This window comes from Gopherus evgoodei, chromosome 2 (assembly GCF_007399415.2).
Source record: "Gopherus evgoodei ecotype Sinaloan lineage chromosome 2, rGopEvg1_v1.p, whole genome shotgun sequence".
NCBI lineage: Eukaryota > Metazoa > Chordata > Testudines > Testudinidae > Gopherus > Gopherus evgoodei.
Genome location: NC_044323.1, coordinates 100,058,501 through 100,078,063, shown reverse-complemented (window position 1 = coordinate 100,078,063; position 19,563 = coordinate 100,058,501). Strand labels below are relative to the sequence as shown.

The 19,563-nt window shown below is 39.3% G+C and overlaps 1 protein-coding gene across 1 annotated transcript in view; it reads right to left on the bottom strand.

Annotated features, from left to right (window-relative positions):
• The window catches only part of CNTNAP2 (contactin associated protein like 2), a 1,679,055-nt gene that overhangs the window by 234,712 nt on the left and 1,424,780 nt on the right, over nucleotides 1-19,563 (bottom strand). Inside the window, exon 15 of the mRNA XM_030551435.1 lies at nucleotides 3,418-3,545. Coding sequence (XP_030407295.1) covers nucleotides 3,418-3,545 — 128 coding nt within the window. The remainder of the gene's footprint in view (nucleotides 1-3,417; nucleotides 3,546-19,563) is intronic.

Sequence of the window (19,563 nt, the reverse complement as noted above, 5' to 3'; positions counted from 1 at the left end):
AGAGACAGGGCTGCAGATACAGATACTGACAAGGGGACTGTGATAGGCCCTGTTAGACTTTTTTTTTTTTTTTAACCACTGAAGCGGTTCATTCATGAGTTTGACTGTGTGACTTAGCTGGAGGGCTGGGCCACTGAAGACCCCCCTGATGAGGTTAACCGCTGACAGATAGCACCGGAAGGAGGGAGATAAAGAGTTTGTGTGCAGGTTTTCTGTTGACTGATCGGAGGTGCTCACAAGAGGTGAGTGTTCCCTGTCACATGGGCATTGTACAAACACTTAGTAAGAAACAGTCTTTCTACAAAGAGTTTACATTCAAAACGAACCGAGAAAGGAAGTATCCTTTCACAGATGAGGAAGTGAGGAACAGAGAGATTAATGCCTTGACTAAGGTCACAAAGTAACTTTGTGGAAGAGCTTGGAATACGAATACAGACATCCTGAATCCTAGTCCAGTGTCTCGCACATGGGACCATCAACATAATAGGGGCAAGTCTTGTTAGTTCTATTAGAAAATAAACAAACTGCCCCTTAGACAGCACTGTCTCATGCACAGGAGCCCCAAGGCAATGTGTTACCATTCCTGACAGATCATTCCATTCCTCCGAGCCCCAACCTCTCCCCACAGTTAAATACATAAATAAAAAAGCAGGCAGGGAAAACAAAAGATCCCTGGCCTGGTGCTTGTGTAACTGACATTCTGTAAAGGCGATCAATGGCCTCTTCTGCATCAGCTATCCTGTGCAGCTCCTGTTGTTCCCCATCCTGGAGGGGTGGGGGTGCTAAGAAGCTCTGGGCAGCAGGGACAGACTCTTAGCACCCCCACCCCTCCAGGATGGGGAACAACAGGAGCTGCACAGGATAGCTGATGCAGAAGAGGCCATTGATCGCCTTTACAGAATGTCAGTTACACAAGCACCAGGCCAGGGATCTTTTGTTTTCCCTGCCTGCTTTTTTATTTATGTATTTAACTGTGGGGAGAGGTTGGGGCTCGGAGGAATGGAATGATCTGTCAGGAATGGTAACACATTGTCTTGGGGCTCCTGTGCATGAGACAGTGCTGTCTAAGGGGCAGTTTGTTTATTTTCTAATAGAACTAACAAGACTTGCCCCTATTATGTTGATGGTCCCATGTGCGAGACACTGGACTAGGATTCAGGATGTTGTATTCATATTCCAAGCTCTTCCACAAAGTTACTTTGTGACCTTAGTCTTCCAATGGTGCCATGTGGGAATAATGCAGCATTAGCATTGCATGGTAGCAAAATAATAGCACTGCATGGTAGCATTGCATGGTAGCAAAATAATGCAGCCACTTCCAATGGTGCCATGTGGGAATAATGCAGCATTAGCATTGCATGGTAGCAAAAGGGAGAATGGTTGCACCCAGTGCTACATCAAGGGTGTCATAAAAGGTCCAGTACAGAGAATGATGTTTTCATGAGGAATACACCATACTGTGTATTTATGGCCCCATATGCATGGGCACCCTGACCATGTTCTGAAATCATTTTCAGCAATTCACATTCAAAATGGTTCCTACCAAGAGAGGTGATGCCTGGGGGAAAGGGGTTTCATGCGGGGTCATGCATCCCCCCCGATTTGTTGCTTGGCTTGGAGTGAGCATGCGCAATACCATCTGCTGACACCAGTGCACTCAGTCTGCCTCTCTGCTATTGGCAGGTGTGGGTTGTCTTTGCCCACCAACAAGGCTGGATCAGCCAGATGAACAGGACATAGCTTTGCCCTGAAGGGTCTGGGAAATTTTCTTTTCCAAACACCATTTAAATGATACTCCAGCCTTTTCCCAGCTGAGCAAGTCCAATCCCAGATAGGTTGTTGAAAATGAAAATGGTTCAAAGCCTGTTGAATTTCCCAGCCTAGATCTCTTTCCCCCAAGGGATTTCAATGCAGCCCACACAGAGTTCATGATCCTCAACGAGGTGCTTGTGGGATAGTAAGAGACTTCTTCACCCAGCCCTGGCCTGCGATACAGCAGGAAGTTTGACAGGGTAGAGAATGAAGAAGGCTCCAGAATCCAGGGGAGAATGCACAGGGGATGGGGGTTGGCCAGGAATTCAGGGTGAATTCAGGGCCATGGAAATAAATACAAAATTATTCTCAGGATAGGATTTATGGCTTCAGAAAACTTGGCAGCATAACTCAAACAGCAGACTGAATACGATGCAAATGGACTGTTAGGAATTCATTAATTTCCCAAATAGCTGTTGGATTTAACTGTGTTTCAGTAACCCCTATTATTTGCTGTTCAAGAACATTTGAGCAAATGCGTTTTGTTCACACTAATGTTTGAAAACGGTTGAATTCATATAGATTTCTATTCATACTGATACTCATGAAACATATGAAGAAGGGTATGTACGGATGAAAAAGTATTTGCTATTCCTTATTTCCTATTCATAATTTGTAAAATCTTGTATAAAAATGTCAGTCATCTAAATCAGGGAACAGAAAGTGTAACTTCTGACTCAGGTGATCCGTCACACACCACAAATAATAAACAGAAATCAGTTTCTGTGAACAATTTGCAAGCATCCCATGAAATACCTTTGTACACAATATTCATCAAATACATGAACAGAAAACAGAAAGAAAATTAGGAGAATTTTTCTAATTTCTGTAACAGAAGAGCATACTAAATGCATCTGATAATAACACAAAGAACCAGCCTGCAAGCCATATTTATGAATGAAAATAAAGGTTACGGCAAATTCATTCCTTTTCTTTCATTTTGAAATCACCTTTCATCCTTTACTACATAAAACGTACACTTTAATCTTTATAACTCTGATATTGCACCTCCTGCAGACCAAACTGGGAGGTATGTATCATCTCTCCAGTGCACAAGTTTAAAACTAGAAATTGCTACAGAGAACTATCCAAGATTTACAAGTCAACAATGAGTTCTGATGAGGATGATGCTTGATAGCAGTAATGTCAAACTTTACACATCTATAACCTGAGTTTACAAGAATGCATTTAGCCATTATGCTACTATTTATATCTCTATAAACTTAGTTATGGTGATATAAATAGCAATGCTAATGGCATTAACAGCAGCACTCAGCAGCATCACAGCTGTTGAGTGCTGCTCTTATGCTATTTGTATTACTGTTTATATCATCATAAACTTAGCTGGGTAGTCAAAGATGCCTCATTTATCATACAAGGAAGATGAACGCCCAAATTTTAGATCCAAAGCGGAGCACTTTGTATTGGTGGATCTATGGTCATTTCTTTTCCTTTCTTTGCACATCTTAGACTCTGCTAGGAAGTGACTGTGAGCAAAATGTAACTTGCATGAGCTTAGATGCGGAATCAATCAAAATTTTCCTATGTTCCAGCAGTGCTATAAGCTAACCAGGAGCAACAGCAATGAAAAAACAGCAAACTTACGGTCTCCTTGACAGCGCACAGGACCTACAGTTAACTTGGATTCTGATCCAGATCGGTCAATATCTCCAACCACCACTTGACTCACTGGTAGATGTTCTTTGTAAGACAAGAGCCCAGCATCTTTTCTCCTGAGACAGAGAAAAAGAGAAACAATAAAACAACAGGTGAAATACTTACAAAGATTTTATTCCCTGACAAGGAATGAATCACCACAAGAATAAATATCCCTAAAAAGCAATAATTAAATCAATACAATAATGTTACCCTTTAAACTCTGTTGTTAATCCCATCTATTTGATTAAATACCTTATATTAATATTATCATATGTATTTTTGTAAAACAGATATATTCATTTCATCCAAGAAAATCTCTCCAAAATAGTTTCATTGGATTTTTTCTTTGCAACTGACCACAGCCCATACATACTTGAGCAATGGTACTTTGCTGATTGGTTAGCTTGTTTGCTTTGAATGGAGAGGAGCTTTCCAACACCTCCTAAGGACATATCTTTTTTGGCCCCAGCTTTGGACAGCTGGCACTCTTAATGATATGACACCTGCTCACAGGATGAACAACATTTCCATTGCTTTTAATAGTTTTAGCACTACCACTAATGACTAAAGATAAGGAATTTAGAGCTAAAATCTTCTGACCACCCCCAGTATATAATACAGATGGGCAGAGACCTATATTTACTTCTCCAATATACCTCAACACTTAGGTGAAGTGAGAATTGATTCATGTTTTATTTAGATCAGGTGCCTAAAATGAAAGCATTAGAATGGCAATTGTGCTGTTCCTTTAAAACAGAAAGCAATAACTTAACTAGCCACATCTTCTCGCTTCCCTTGAACAATTTTTTGTCAGAAGGAGAGAGACAGGGAAGCCAGGAACAGCCATGCAGCTCCTAGGATGTGAAGGATAATGCAGCCTTGAATTTTACAAATATTAGTGAGACCCTACTGTTATAGACATGAAAAAAAATAAGAGGAAGCAAAACAAAACAACCTAATAGTTGTCCAAACTGCATAACCCAAGAAGAGAAGATATGCATCTTCCTCTTTTTGTACAGCACCTTTCTAAGTGCTCCAGTAAATCAGCAATTAATAGTAACCACAGACTTTCCAACCTTCTTCTTTACAAATCAGTTCCTTTGCTCAACAAGAACAAGATACTAAGAATGATTTTAAAGCCCAAGAAAATATATTGAGTAATATACTGTAGGGAGCAATTGCGTTTTGGGATGGACTACATGCTCTGAAAGCCTTTTCCACTGCTATTTTCAATGACTTTATTACCCTGTAATATTAGATTCCTATTATCCAGGAGGCAGAGCAGAGGGATTTGCGTGATCCAGTAAAACTGAGAGTTTCTCAGTAACACTAATATACTGTCTCCAGTCACATCAGCTATTGAGTCCTTCTGAAGCGATGGAAGATAAAAGCTCCTTTAAAAAGAAAAGCAATTAAAGTAATTAAGAAAATAACTATCATTTTAGAATGACAGCTCATTGGAACTTGTGTCTGCTCTCTGTGATTAAGAGAGTAATTAGAGATTTATTTATTACATATTTGAGAAAGTTAAATGTTTTCTGAAAACACTGGATGACTATTTTCTTAAATCTTTATGTTCTTTCCATTTCAGAGTTCCCACCTTTATCTCAGAACCCTTTATTTCTCCATCCTTCAGCAGTTTCAAGAGGCTGAGACCATTAACTAAGTATGGTTGGCCATAGCCCCTTCTAGATTCTATCACAGGAGACTGACAATAGACAAAGAACGGGGAGAAAGACCTCTCATATCCTTTGGGTGTAAGTGAGCTTCTTCTGCATATTCTGCTAAATAACAACTAGCACTTATACAGGGGTTTTCATCTATAGATTTCAAAATCCTTTACGAAGGTGGGAGAGTATAATTTTCTTCTGTTTACAGACAGGAAACAGAAGTGCAGGAAGGTTAAGCGATTTTCTCATGGTAACAAAATGAGCAAATAACAAAGCCAAGATTATAATTTTAGGTTCCCTGATCCCCAGCCTGATGTCACATCTATGGGATCCTAGTCTCTGTGACAGAAATTAAATGTAGGTTATCACTTTATTCTTACTAAAATTTTCCTCTGAAATTGCTTTTCTCTGTTGAATGCCACTATTTCAAAAAGACCTTCAAATCAGAGGTAACTATTAAAAGTATAAAATTTCTTTAGAGCACAATGAAAAAAACCCACTTCATTTTCATTTTTCAAAATGAAGTGTTGTCAATATTGACTTCTTTCATTAGAAAGTTTCAATCTGCTCTAGCTTTTTAATTTGTGGGATTTTTTTTAAAAAAGGTATGAAAATTATGGGCTAGGTATGCCATTATGGGATGGAGAAAGTTACATGATGGGACCATCCTTGTTCCAGCCTCCTTGTACAATTTGTGCATGCCTCACAACGCATTGCAAAAAATTACACAAAAAGTATTGTGCCAAAGGGCGGTGCATGGCACACTGGGATACCTACCCCTGGTGCACCATACTGTGCATTGACACAAGCACTTCTTGTGATTACTTGCAGTGCTGATACAGTCATCCAACTATGCATGCACAGGGGCAATATACATCAACATAACTTGTGTCAACCAAAGTTGGTAGCGCAGACATGGCCTAAGACAGATAGAGAGAGAACTGACCGGTATGTCAATATACTTAGTAACTGGAGTTTAGTATGTGCACTCAACTTCTCTTTGATATGGTGTGTGTGAGTAGCAGTGACATACATTTTGCTTGATGAAGTCAAAAACTTTTTAAACCAAAGAGTGACTATAATAGTTGAATTTACACTATATCAGGAACACTCTGCTCCTAGATGGGATAATGCTCCCACAGCTCTTTAAAGATCTTGCACATTAAGATGGTGCAAAAGGTTTCCCTCACTAAAGAAAATCCACCTAAGAATAAGGACTGAATACAGAGTGTGTCATATTCCTGTTAAAAGTCAAATAAAACTGAATGAATCTTATCAAATCCTGTAATTATCATGAGATATTGATGAAATCTCAGTAAAATGTTAATATTTCTAATTTCCTTTACTATATATACTGTTTGTAAAGAGCTGCAGGGTACTATTGAATGAATAGGGTCTATATTACTGTAAGATTTATTATTATTGTTTTGACTATGATCAGTTGTTTACTTGTAATATTGTATGTAAAAGAACATGCAGTATGTATACATAAACAAATGACATTCAAATTAATGTTAAGATTCTGTATTGCTATTAATTTGCTTATCTGTTTATTTGAAATAAACAGGCCTTATTTATTTGAAATAAACAGGATTCATTTCTCATCTTCATTTCTGTTAGATGCCAATAAAGGCATTGCATCCCACTTTGGCTCTGAGTCAACAGTTCATTCCTATGCAACAAAGCACTTGAGCACAATTTAACTTTAGGCATGTGCTTAATGTTGAGAGTGTGCTTAAGTGATTTACTAAATAGGAATAGACTTAAGTGTGACTACTGGTTTGCTGAACTGAACCTTCAGTGCTGAACTTTTTTTTTTGTTACTTAATTAGAGTTACTAGTGAGCTAAAAAATACAAACATGCAAAGCACAAAATGTCCTTGTTGTCCATCCGCTACTAGACCCAACTTTTAATGGGCTAGTACCTCCATAGTGATCTTTGTATTGCTATAATCTACTTTATAGGGGTGTAGTGACGCTTAGTTAAATGGATATTTGTATATGAATGTAAATGTAAAAAAAAAAGCTTTAAAGAGGTACAGACGTGCCAAATATTATTTGTTTTCTTCCAAAAAGTAGTCAGCAAGTACTCTGTTTAAATTTGAGATGCTAATGTCAGAGCTAGCATTACAGAGAATCTAATGAACAATAGAATTCTGGCAGCAGTCTTGATAATCTGGGAGCTATTTAATTGCTGATAAGTATGCTGCAATGAACAGGATTAAAAAGAGGGCTAAGCAAACAGGCTTGGATAAAAGAAGAATTCACCCAAACCTGTATTCTAAATGTAAAGGAAACTTTTGGAGGTTTTGATATAATCAAATTTTTAGTTTAACACATATTATATACAGAATATATAAAATGTGTCCAAATTCACTCATGTCCTGGGGCCTGCCTTTATTCTGATTTCTGGTACCCCATGACACTTATTCGCTGAACCCTCAAATTTCCTCATGAGTTGCTGTTCTGGAGTGAGGGTTTCTCACTAATGTCCTGTCTTTCCCTTTCTCCTCTCACACCTCAGAAAGAATCATACATCTGAATAGGATCCAGCACCCATACGGGACATATACAAGTCCATTCACTGTATGATATTTTCATTAAAAATCTATTAAATCAAAGATTAAATTCTGCCACTGGCTACACTGTGTGTAAATGTAAACTGTTATAAAGCGGAGTGAGTGAACAGGTTAAATGGTCTCAGCATGAAAAGCATGATGCACACAAATAGTCCCATGAGGGCTGCACAGAAAATTTAGCTGCACAGAAAATGAGGGCATGTCTCTGTTACGTTACAGTGAAGAAGTTAAAGTTATCTCCTTCCAAACTGACCAGTATAAATTAACTATATCACAGCAGGCATAGTTCATGTTTCACCTCTGGGCTTGAGATTTAGCTATGCTTCTTCCCCTTCTCCCATGGTCTTGCTCTCTCCCCTGGCCTTAAAGTTGCAAAAGCTTTAAAATTACATTAGAAAATAAATTTTCCTCCTTGGAGACCTCTCCAATCTCATTAGAATCCCATAACACTAACTCCCTTAATTAAATCCAGGTTACTTTAAATTATTATAAACATCCTTTTGAGGATTAGTCACTTTAATTGTGATTAGAAAATGAATACCTGATGAACTACACAGTATATTATTCATAAACTCAGTAATAAAATTCATACTACTACAGTAACTCCTCACTTAACATTGTAGCTATGTTCCTGAAATATGCGACTTTAAGTGAAACCATGTTAAGCGAATCCAATTTCCCCATAAGAATGATTGTAAATGGGGAGGTTAGATTCCAGGGAAATTTTTTTTTGCCATACAGCACAGTATTATAATTGGGAGGTGCCCCCGCCTTATCCCACACTGGCACAGCCCACTGGTACTGGAGACAATGAGGAAGGCAAGGAAGCAGAAGGTGCTGTAGGTTAGGAGAAGCACCTTGCGCAGCAGCAGTGGCAGCTTCCCCTACTGTACAAGCAACGGGGGTGCTCAACCCCTTCCTCGAAGCCCCCACCCTTAACCTGCCTCTTCTCCTGCCCCTTTACTCCACACCTCAGCTTGGAGGTTTTCATGCTAACCCCCATATTTTGGACGCTAAGGTCCAAATCTGGGACTAAGGTTATGACATGGTGGCAGCGGTGGGATATAGACAGACTCCAAAAGCCAGTAGGAATATTATATTTTTCTTTTCTCTGCTAAGGGCTTTTTAGCAGAGAGAAACAGTTTGGTTTTAAAAGGGAACCAGAAAAAAATTTTTTTTTCTGCTCTCTCTGGCAGTTTGTAGCTTGCATCTTAAGCAAGAAATCAACCTCCAAGCTTAGTTACCAGCTTGGACCTGGTACTTGCTGCCACCACCCAAAAAATTAGAGTGTTTTGGGGCACTCTGGTCCCCCTGAAAACCTTCCCTGGGGACCCCAAGACCCAAATCCCTTGAGTCTCACAACAAAGGGAAATAATTTTTTTTCCCTTCCGCCCTCCAGGTGCTCCTGGAGAGATACACAGACACAAGCTCTGTGAATCCAAACAGAGTGACTCCCCCTCTCCGTTCTCAGTCCTGGAAAAAAAAGCACTTTTCTATTCCCCCAGAGGGAATGCAAAATCAGGCTAGCAAATCCAACACACACACAGATCTCCCCTGATTTCTTCCTCCCACCAATTCCCTGGTGAGTACAGACTCAATTTTCCTGAAGTAACGAAAAACTCCAACAGGTCTTAAAAGAAAGCTTTATATAAAAGGAAAGAAAAATACATACAAATGGTCTCTCTGTATTAAGGTGACACAATACAGAGTCAATTGCTTAAAAGAATATTGAATAAACAGCCTTATTCAAAAAGAATACAAATCAAAGCACTCCAGCACTTATATTCATGCAAATACCAAAGAAAAGAAACCATATAACTTACTATCTGATCTCTTTGTCCTTACACTTAGAAACAGAAGACTAGAAAGTAGAAACTACTTCTCCAAAGCTCAGAGAAAGCAGGCAGACAGAAAACAAAGACTCAGACACAAACTTCCCTCCACCCAAAGTTGAAAAAATCCGGTTTCCTGATTGGTCCTCTGGTCAGGTGCTTCAGGTGAAAGAGACATTAACCCTTAGCTATCTGTTTATGACAAAAATAGACTCGGGTCCTCCACAAAATTTTGAACATTATTCACGAGTCTTGCCTCAGTTATTCTGGCAACTGCAATGTTTATCTTTCCAACTCACATATTAGTGAAACCTCGTACCTGACCTAGTTTAGGGTTAATACATTCTAGGTGGCAAATCCTGTGGATTTCTCAAATCAGCTGTGGATGTCATAGACATTATGGAGTTTGGCCTATATTAGATGCTCCTTGATTTACTCTCCTCTTTGAGACAGGAAAGACGTATTGTGGTGATTTTGTCTGGGGACACCAACACCCTTCCCAGAAACCCTTCTATGTAGCAGGCAGTTCTGAAGTCATAGCTCATCTTCCTTCAGCACCATTGGGGGAATATTTTTCCCTTCTCACCTGGGTCCATTGTGGGCATTGCCTCATAATTGCCTTATTGGATACTACAGGCCAGAGTCAGCCAGAAACAAGGCTTATGTTGGCAGGAACAACCACACCTTGAAGTAGCACAACATGTACTGCAATCTTACTCACTACCCATTTCACAAAAGGGAAACTGAGGCACATAGAGATTCAGTGACTTGCCTGAGATTACACAGAAAGTATGAGGCAGGGTTTGAAATAAACATCCACAAAGGCAGGTTCCCCACTCAAAGAGTTTACAATCTAAACAGACTAACAAACAAAGGCTAGGTGGAAGGAATACTCAGTTATAAGTGAAGTCCCAAGAGCAAAGATTGGCCGATAACTTGGTCGCTTCCTATCGTGGTCCAAACCAAACTCTGGATTCAACTTTGGAGGTGAATGTTGTTGCTTGAGCCCATCTCTTTTCAAGAGCCTTCTATTCTGCTTAACCCCACACCTTTAACTAAAACAGCAACAGTGTCCTATTTCTGGAATCTACGAGATTCCCTATATTCAAACATCCTCCTTTAAATTATGTCATTCCAGACATATTATTTTTAATTATCTGTGATTAGCAGTACAGGTTTCTTGAAAATGTAAAATGATTGATTTCTGTAACATAGATTTGAGGCTGCATTTATTAATGTTGATTGAATTTGTTTAGCCACTTGGAAACATCTTTGCACAACATATTGTAGTCAGAAAATGCAGAGAAAATACCGTAATCTTAATACATTCTAATAGCCTTTGTTTTTTTCAAGAATTATGCATAGTAGTTTCAACTCCTAAATTATTCTGTAATTGGCGGGAAGCAAAAAGCTATTTCAAGTCCTAAGCTACGCCAAGGCCAAATGGAAGAAGACATTTATAATAGCAATGACTGGGGAAAAAGCGCACAGTTTGAAGGATTATCTACAAATTGAGCTATAAACATAATGTTGTTGCATCTATTGAGGGAGGAAAGAGGCTTCTGTTATCAAGAAAGTGTTTTAGTTAGAAAAAGAATCAAATATCCATCTTTACAGCATTTTAAAATGTTCCCTCATTCATCACAAATAATTATTTGGAATTGAATGCTCCAAGACTTGTAAGCACATTTAAAGCAATGGCATAGCAGAAAGGTAATTAACAGATGTGTTTTTTCATTATGTAAAACAGTCTGCTATAAAATGCAGGCAAAACACAGATACTTGTCACATTCCCTCTGCTTGTAAACATGGACATATGGCTCTTCGAATTATTTTCATTTCAATTAGGCTCTTTTTTTTACTGTCTCTTCCAGCAGGCAGACGATCTTGTTAGAAAAAATGAAATGCAGCCTCATTCACATATTAAAGTTTTATGGTCTTTTTATGTTTTCGTGACACATCCCCCCTGTATTTTATGTACAATATTACTAACATCTTGGTAAATCAGAAACCACAGCACACTGATCAACAGATTAACCGATGTTTAAAAAAGGTGCATTAACTTAATATGTGAGTGTGTCTCAAACATTCAAACGCAGGTGGATTCTGCTTTGCTATGGTACAAGATTTTTTCATAAAGGATCCAAACAACAAGACATTAAAAGACTCACAAAATGTCAAGACAGGTTAAGTGACTGAAAACAAGGACTTTATCTAATGGGAAAATGTGACTTTCTGTATATGGTTCTTCGTAAGCCAATCTCCAATTTAACTATGTTGGGCCAAACACTGAGGCAGTCTTATTCAGGAAAATCTCCCGTTGCCTTGTGTCAGTCTCATTAGCTTGGGAGTTTACCTTATTCAAACTAACAAAAATGAGTAACCATTTTATAAGCCAGTTCATCCAACTCTAACTCAACACTCACCTAACTAATTTGGTGGGTTCCCAATGGCCTTCTTTTTAGAGCTGGGCAATTTTGTGTATGTGTGTGGAAATAGTAAATTAGCAGGAAAATACATTCTGGGGATACTGAAACTATTCATAAATTCAGGTCAAATTTGGTGCACAGCTTCAGCAAAAATAACCCGGGGGGGAGAGGGGACATCAACATTTTGTTTCACAATAATATTTTTGAATCAACATTTAGTATCAAATGTCATTTTGAACTGACATTTTGTTTTGAAATGTCATTTCAAATTGTTGTTTGAAATCTTTTGTTCAACTCAAACAAATTTGCAAAATGAACCCAATCCCTTCCCCCCATCTTTTTCAGATTGGCCACTGAAGCAAAATAGCCATTTTCTTGTCAGCCTCCGAATCTCTCTTTTATATAAATTTAGCTTGTTGACTTGCAGTGCTCAGTGCCGCTCTAGGCCCACACAACCTTCTCTTTGGGCTTGTCTACACAGCACCAGGAAAGCGTATTCAGAAAGGTGTGAGTTCTCCCGTTTCAAACAGAACTACATTGATGTGAACTAGGTAACTTGTAGTTTGCGCTAATAGGGTCTATGTAGGGCAGTACATTAGAGTACTTTACAAATCACACTCCTCTAATGTGCTTTGCCATGCAGTGTAGACAAGCTCCTTAGCTCCCACCAAGATTCTCTCAGCAGCTTTTTCCCCATCAGACAACTCTGTTTTCACTCTCCTTTCTTGGAGGGTTAACTGTGTTACTGTCTGGGTAACTCTATGATCTCCTGTCAATTATCTAGAATTTTGTCAGACAGTTCTATGCTTATACTCAAGTGTATAGAGTACAAAACAATATCAACATTTATGCATGAGTCGGGCAAATGTTTTACATCAAGAGTCAGGCCACATTTTAATAGAGATACTTGTTACCACCTATCCTTCCCATTTGTGATCATACAGACAGCCCCCACTCCCGTTCATGATCTTATAAGATCCCTGTGGCAACAACAGCAATTGCTTCCATGGAAGAGTAATAGTAGGAAGGTATTGAGTGTACTTTTAGATGACCTTATTGTAGTTTAACAGCTGGGAATGAGCAGGAGAAGCTAACATTTTATGACTAGCTAGTTCTCTGTGGATGATCAGCAAGTACTCTGGAGACCAGCAGTAGTTCACAAACCACGCTTTATAAGTCTCTCTTTTATATGAAACAAAGCAGACAATTATATGCATGCACTCTCCAGGAAGGAGAACACAAAACAATCATACAAATAGTCTTTATTCTACAGAGGGCTGGATCACACCTAAGTTGATACAGTCCACCATTGAAGTCCTGATCCAACTCCCACTGAAGTGAGCGTTTTCAAGGGGAAACGGGGATTGCAAGGGGAAGTGGATTAGGCCACCAATGAAGCCTCAAATAAGTAATTCCTCACTACAACATTTTTGCTGCTTTGCCGTAACAACAACTGTATAAGGGATTAACACTGCCTTGTGTATGTGTGTGTTCTGCTGGCTGAGTTAATGGGGCTGCTACTTCCTTCCAAAAACAAAGGTTGTGAGGCAAAAATTGCCAAGTGGGTGGTTGAGCTGACAATCTGTACATATATGGTGTGAAGAAATGAATCGCTCGGATTACATTGTACACTTTGGTACACACATGCAACCCAACTTTTTCTCTCTCCCAAATGATAAAGGCTGACAATATTTATTAGAGCTTTGTTCCATGTGCACACTGCTAAAAATGGTCCCCCATTAAAGTATGAAAATTCCTACGAAGTACATTGCTAGAACAAGAGCTCTTCAAAATACAAAATAAGTAGAAACAGATACACGGTGGAAACTATAGTTCAGAGAACATCAAGGAAGGAGGGAATGGAAAACGAGGGCCACAAACTAAGTATTTTCTAAGATCATCAAGAAAAATCATTCTATTTTAAATACTATAATTTGTTCTAAGATGCAAAGTTGGACATTGACAATAGATTTATAAAATCCACAAGTCTGCACACACCCTGATAGCTGTATTGGTCATATTTTATACTAAGGTTCCATTCCTTAACGGTTGTAAAAGGCTTAAAACATGAGAAACAGAGATTATAAGCATGATACAGACATGACTAGTGTGTCTTATAGATGTTATAAGTAGACCTGCCCAAAACATAGGATTTCTGGTTTGCAGGAAATTTCATGTTTTTGAAATTTGGTTACATTCTGAATATCTGCAAACTAGAAATTTCCTACAACCCAGAAATCTTGACAAAACATTCATTTTGGAAACACCAACACATGGTATTTCCACAAACAAAATCTCCTCCTGGGGACCCTGACAGCAGGTGAGTTTTACTGCTGGAATTAACTGACAAGATAGTCAGGAGCCAGCTGATGTGGGAGTCTGGAAGCCCTGACAGTCCAGGCTTGAGCTGAGGCTCTCAGGCTTTCCAGGCTCTCTACTCCAAAGCTGAGGTTTGATCCTCAATTAGTACCAGGGTTCCCAGGCACTCAGCCCCACAGCAAGGAGCCTGGAAACCCTGGCCTGGCAGGGCTGGTTGCCCAGGAGCCAGACCCTGGAAGGCCAGAGTCTTTGGCAGCTGAGTAAGCTGGAAACCTGGCAGGCACAGTTCCATTAGAACCATGCCTTTGATTTGCCAAAAATTCATTGAACCTGAGATGTTTCCACATTAATGTTTCTGCATTTAGAGTTCAATGAATTGGTATTTTCAGATGAAACACTGTTTCACTGGAAAATTTCTGACCAGCTCTAATTCTAAGCACATCAGTAGATAGTGCTATGGAAGGTTGTAAGGCCGGGTTCTCTGCAACCTATTGACCTGTTGGATGATATAGCAATTGATTAACTATTTATTTAAACATTTATGAATCACTTACTACTCTTTATACATTACTTTTAAATTGAATTTTAATATAAATTGCAATTGCTGCATCTTTCCTGAGTTACAGGGCAACATGCATCCTTCACTGACAATTAGAAGCAGGCATTCTTTTAAAAAGCCATTTGAAATCACTAAAATAAGAAACATATGTCCAGGGCAACTTCCAAAATGCCTTTTGGCTTTAACATTTCCACAGACAACCTCTCCTTTGCAGCATTCAATTTATGCTGTGATAATACCCGTACAATTGTCTCCGCACCACCATTTCTCTCTCTTCTGCATTCTCTTGGGTGGGGAAATAATCAGTTTTTAGCAGAGTGGAGGGATAGATAACAAAAATTTAGAAATCTGTATTTTCTTGAGTTTAAATCATATCTATGCAGTTGCACTTTAAACAAAAGTCAATATGTGGCCGGATAGATCTATTGTGCATTTTTTAAAATTTTATTCTTGGATTCAAAACCCTTGAGATATTGTAAGTTATCTTGTCTCCCAGGAAATCCTGAGTGACAGAAGACAAGGCTTCAAATTGTCATTCATTCAAGCATCTTTACAAATATGCAATAAGTATGGAATAAGGTATGGTCTCTGACTGAACGCATATCGAAAAATAATCCCTGGTTAAAAATAGGATTTTATTTCAGGACTTCTGGTGTATTATGTGGTTTATGAAGGTGACAGGACCTTATAATATCAAATTAAAGCTTTGGGGCATTTCCTGGGCTTGAGGATGAGTGTGGGGTAGGGAGGGGGAGAGAGAGAGGGAAACTTGTGAGCATAAAAGATGAAAGAGGCATCCTTAAGTGCTTTATAGAAGGTGCCCAAAAAACTAAAATTGACATTGTGTGTCCAGATTAATAGAAAAAAATTACATATAGCATAAGAACTAACATTAAGAAAGGGGATGAGGTTGATCATTAGGTGACCCTAGACAGGCACCTAAAAGCCTGGAAGTCTGATGAAAAATGTCTCTTTTTATCCTTCATACTCTTTTGGCTGGTGCCTGTCTCCTACCCAAACAATCACATAGAGCACTGGTTGCTAAACTATCTCAGAAACCCTAGTCCTGATTACCATATTTTATATCATACTTTGTCAAACAGCTTTATTCTCTTATATACATATATGTATATGGCCCATAGCACTTTTTTCTAATGACTAGAGATGGGTCTAAGATGCAGAGTAGGAATCCAGATTTGAACTTTTACATAAATTAAGGGTTGCTCCAATCCACTGTTTTAGTCTGGTCCATTACAGAAATAGCAGCAAACAGTAACATTCAAAGCCACATTTGGGTGTGAGCAGAACTTTTCAAATATTTGAGGGGTTTCAAATCTGGGGTTTTGGTTCAAGCTCATCTATTCTAGTTGCTATTTAAACAAGGCTCTCTCTCTTCTCACAGTTCATCTTCTCCATACTTCATGGCATTGAAGAAGCAATGTCTACACTATGGGATTATTCCGATTTTACATAAACCGGTTTTGTAAAACAGATTGTATAAAGTCGAGTGCATGTGGCCACACTAAGCACATTAATTCGGTGGTGTGTGTCCATGTACCGAGGCTAGCGTCAATTTCCGGAGCGTTGCACTGTGGGTAGCTATCCCATAGCTATCCCATAGTTCCGCAGTATCCCCTGCCCATTGGAATTCTGGAATGAGATCCCAATGCAAAAACAGCGTCACGGGTGATTCTGGGTAGATGTCGTCACTCAATCCTTCCTCTGTGAAAGCAATGGCAGACAATCATTTCCCTCCCTCCATGAGCGTCCATTTGATTCTTTGGCTTTTCGTTACGGTTGTCACACGGCACTGTGCTGTGGACTCTGTATCATAGCCTGGAGATTTTTTCAAATGCTTTGGCATTCCATCTTCTGGAATGTAGCTCTGATAGAACAGATTTATCTCCCCATACAGCGATCAGATCCAGTATCTCCCGTACGGTCCATGCTGGAGCTCTTTTTGGATTTGGGACTGCATCGCCACCTGTGCTGATTAGAGCTCCACACTGGGCAAACAGGAAATGAAATTCAAAAGTTCGCAGGGCTTTTCCTGTCAACCTGGCCACTGCATCTGAGTTGAGATTACTTTCCAGAGCGGTCACAATGGCGCACTGTGGGATACTGCCCAGAGGCCAATACCGTCAATTTGCAGCCACACTAACCCTAATCCGACATGGCAATACCGATTTCAGCGCTACTCCTCTCGTCGGGAAGGAGTACAGAAATCGGTTTAAAGAGCCCTTTATATTGATATAAGGGGCCTCGCTGTGTGGACGGGTGCAGGGTTAAATCGGTTTAACGCTGCTAAATTTGGTTTAAACGCATAGTGTAGACCAGGCCAATGAGTTTTTGTCAACACAGGCATTTCCATGAGAATAAACAATATCATCATATGCCCAGTACTTCACAACTGAATTAAGCACAGGGCTGACTTTTAAACCCATCACATTTTTTAATCCAGCTGTGAAGTCCTGCATATTTGGCATTACTTTCAGTGCTTGGTTGTGGATGAAAGTCTCCTTTTCAAATACAAATCTGAAATAATGGCAAAAGAACATTACTAGTTATTACATAATAAAATGTACTTTGCACTTCCTGATGCATGCAGGATGACCTATCTCTGTTACCTCCAAAATCATATTGGACACGTCTTTCTGATCAAGGCTAGTGACATTAGCTTACCTTATTGTATAAAATATCTTAAGATTTAGCTCCAGCATATTCATGGTCATATTTTCCCCAATGTTGATGGCCAATATACCCTTCTGTGACAGGGCGCATTCACCCTGCACTGGACTGGAAGGGGTTAATGCCACATTGTGGGCTGAGGAAGCCACGCCCCCACCTCCCTCCTGGGCATGCTCCAGCTGTACCCGTATAAAGAAGAGCAGCCCAGCTCAGTCTGAAGGAGACGCCAGTGGAGAAGGATGTGTGCCAGGAGCTCCTGCTGAGGATGGCCTCCAGCCTGTGCCAAAGGGGAGTGGAGATGTAGAATATAGCCTCAGACCCCACACTGCCCTGACAGTAGGGGTATGTTTCATAGACTCTGGCCACTAGGCCATACTACCCCGACAAGCGGGACATTTTATATAGACTATGGCCATTGGGCCACACTGCCCTGACAGTATGGGCAAGTTCCATGGACTCTGGCCACTAGGCCGTACTACCCTGAATGAGTGGGGCTTTTTCATAAACTCTAGCCATTGGGCCACTCTACTCCATAGCTAAGCCAGACATGCACACTTGAGCTGAGGGAGATAGGCACATAAGGCTCATGCACCAACCCCTATTCCCCAAGAAAGGCAGGTGCACTCGCCCTGACCGGATGGGACCCACCTTAACTGTGTCACATCTTCATTTAAATTGATCACTAAATTTCAAGTAGTTAAGGCTAAATGGATGGGGATGAGGAAGAAAAGCAGGCTTTTGGGACTAGAAGGAATACATTGTCGGCATCTTTTTCAGTGAAGCCACCAATATCATTTAGTTTTAAGAATTTTTTTTTTTAAGAAAACTTCTCTGTACAATGAATAGAAATGGTAACTTTTCAATATTATCTGCTAGCTCAGATTAAGTCCCCTGCATTATAATGTTTTGCATTGTGCTGAACTATGGCTGATTAATGCTGGCTGACATCTGCCTGTTCCCTGGGACACTTGTGAAAATGAGGTGTGCATCTGCTGATGCTGTCTCATTAAGCATAATTATAAAATACAAATAAAATTACAAGGAATTGCTTTTTGTAAGAACACTATTTTCTCTTCATTCTCTTAATATGACAGCCTCCCATGTAAGGTAAAATGAGCAGGAATGGCAATACACATAATTATTATTTATTGTAGTATTGCTCAAGGTCCCATTGAGGCTCAAGGCCTCACTATGTTAGGTGCTGTACAAACAAAGGGGAAGACACAGTAAGACTCCAGTCGATTACTGTATTAAATTACCCTGTCTTATTTGTCACCTCTGTAAGGGAAACTAACATACTATACAATATATATGCACATACTAGCACATATGGGTCAAGATTTTCCAAAATTGATGCCTAAAATAAAGTGCCTAAATCTAGTGCTAAGGGAGCTAGATACCTAACCTGCTTAAGTGCTTTTGAAAATCCCTTTAGATGCCTTCCTGCATTTGCAAATCTGGCTGTAAATGTCTGAATTTCTTCTGGACATGGGATTAGGTGCTTTTAAAAACGTTGCCCCATGTGTGAAAATGGACAGACATATAAGCAACAATAATGCAACACTTGCATAGTTCCTTTACAATTTCTAAGGCAGGATAAATAGAGGATGATCATAATTAATAGGATGGACAATATAATAGATTACTTTGGGCAACTCAGTGTAAGAATAAAATATAAGGAATCTTTGCATTGACACAGTCTTTTTATTTTATGATCAAGGCAATACATAAGCAGTCTAATCTCTTCCATCCAGTATTACCGAACTTGAAAAGCTATGTGTTAGCATTAATGCCCCCCACAACCAGATACTGCTCAATATTATAATAAATTCAGTAACCTTGAACCATACCTGAGAAATAGCTTCTCTATGTCTTTCTCAGTCTACATTTAAAATAATCTTGTAAACAGTTTCAGCTACATAATTCCATGTTGCAATTCACTAAAAGCAAAGAGAAATTTAATATTTGTGATGATGCCAATGAGTATGGATGATTAGATATATGGAGACTGGTTTA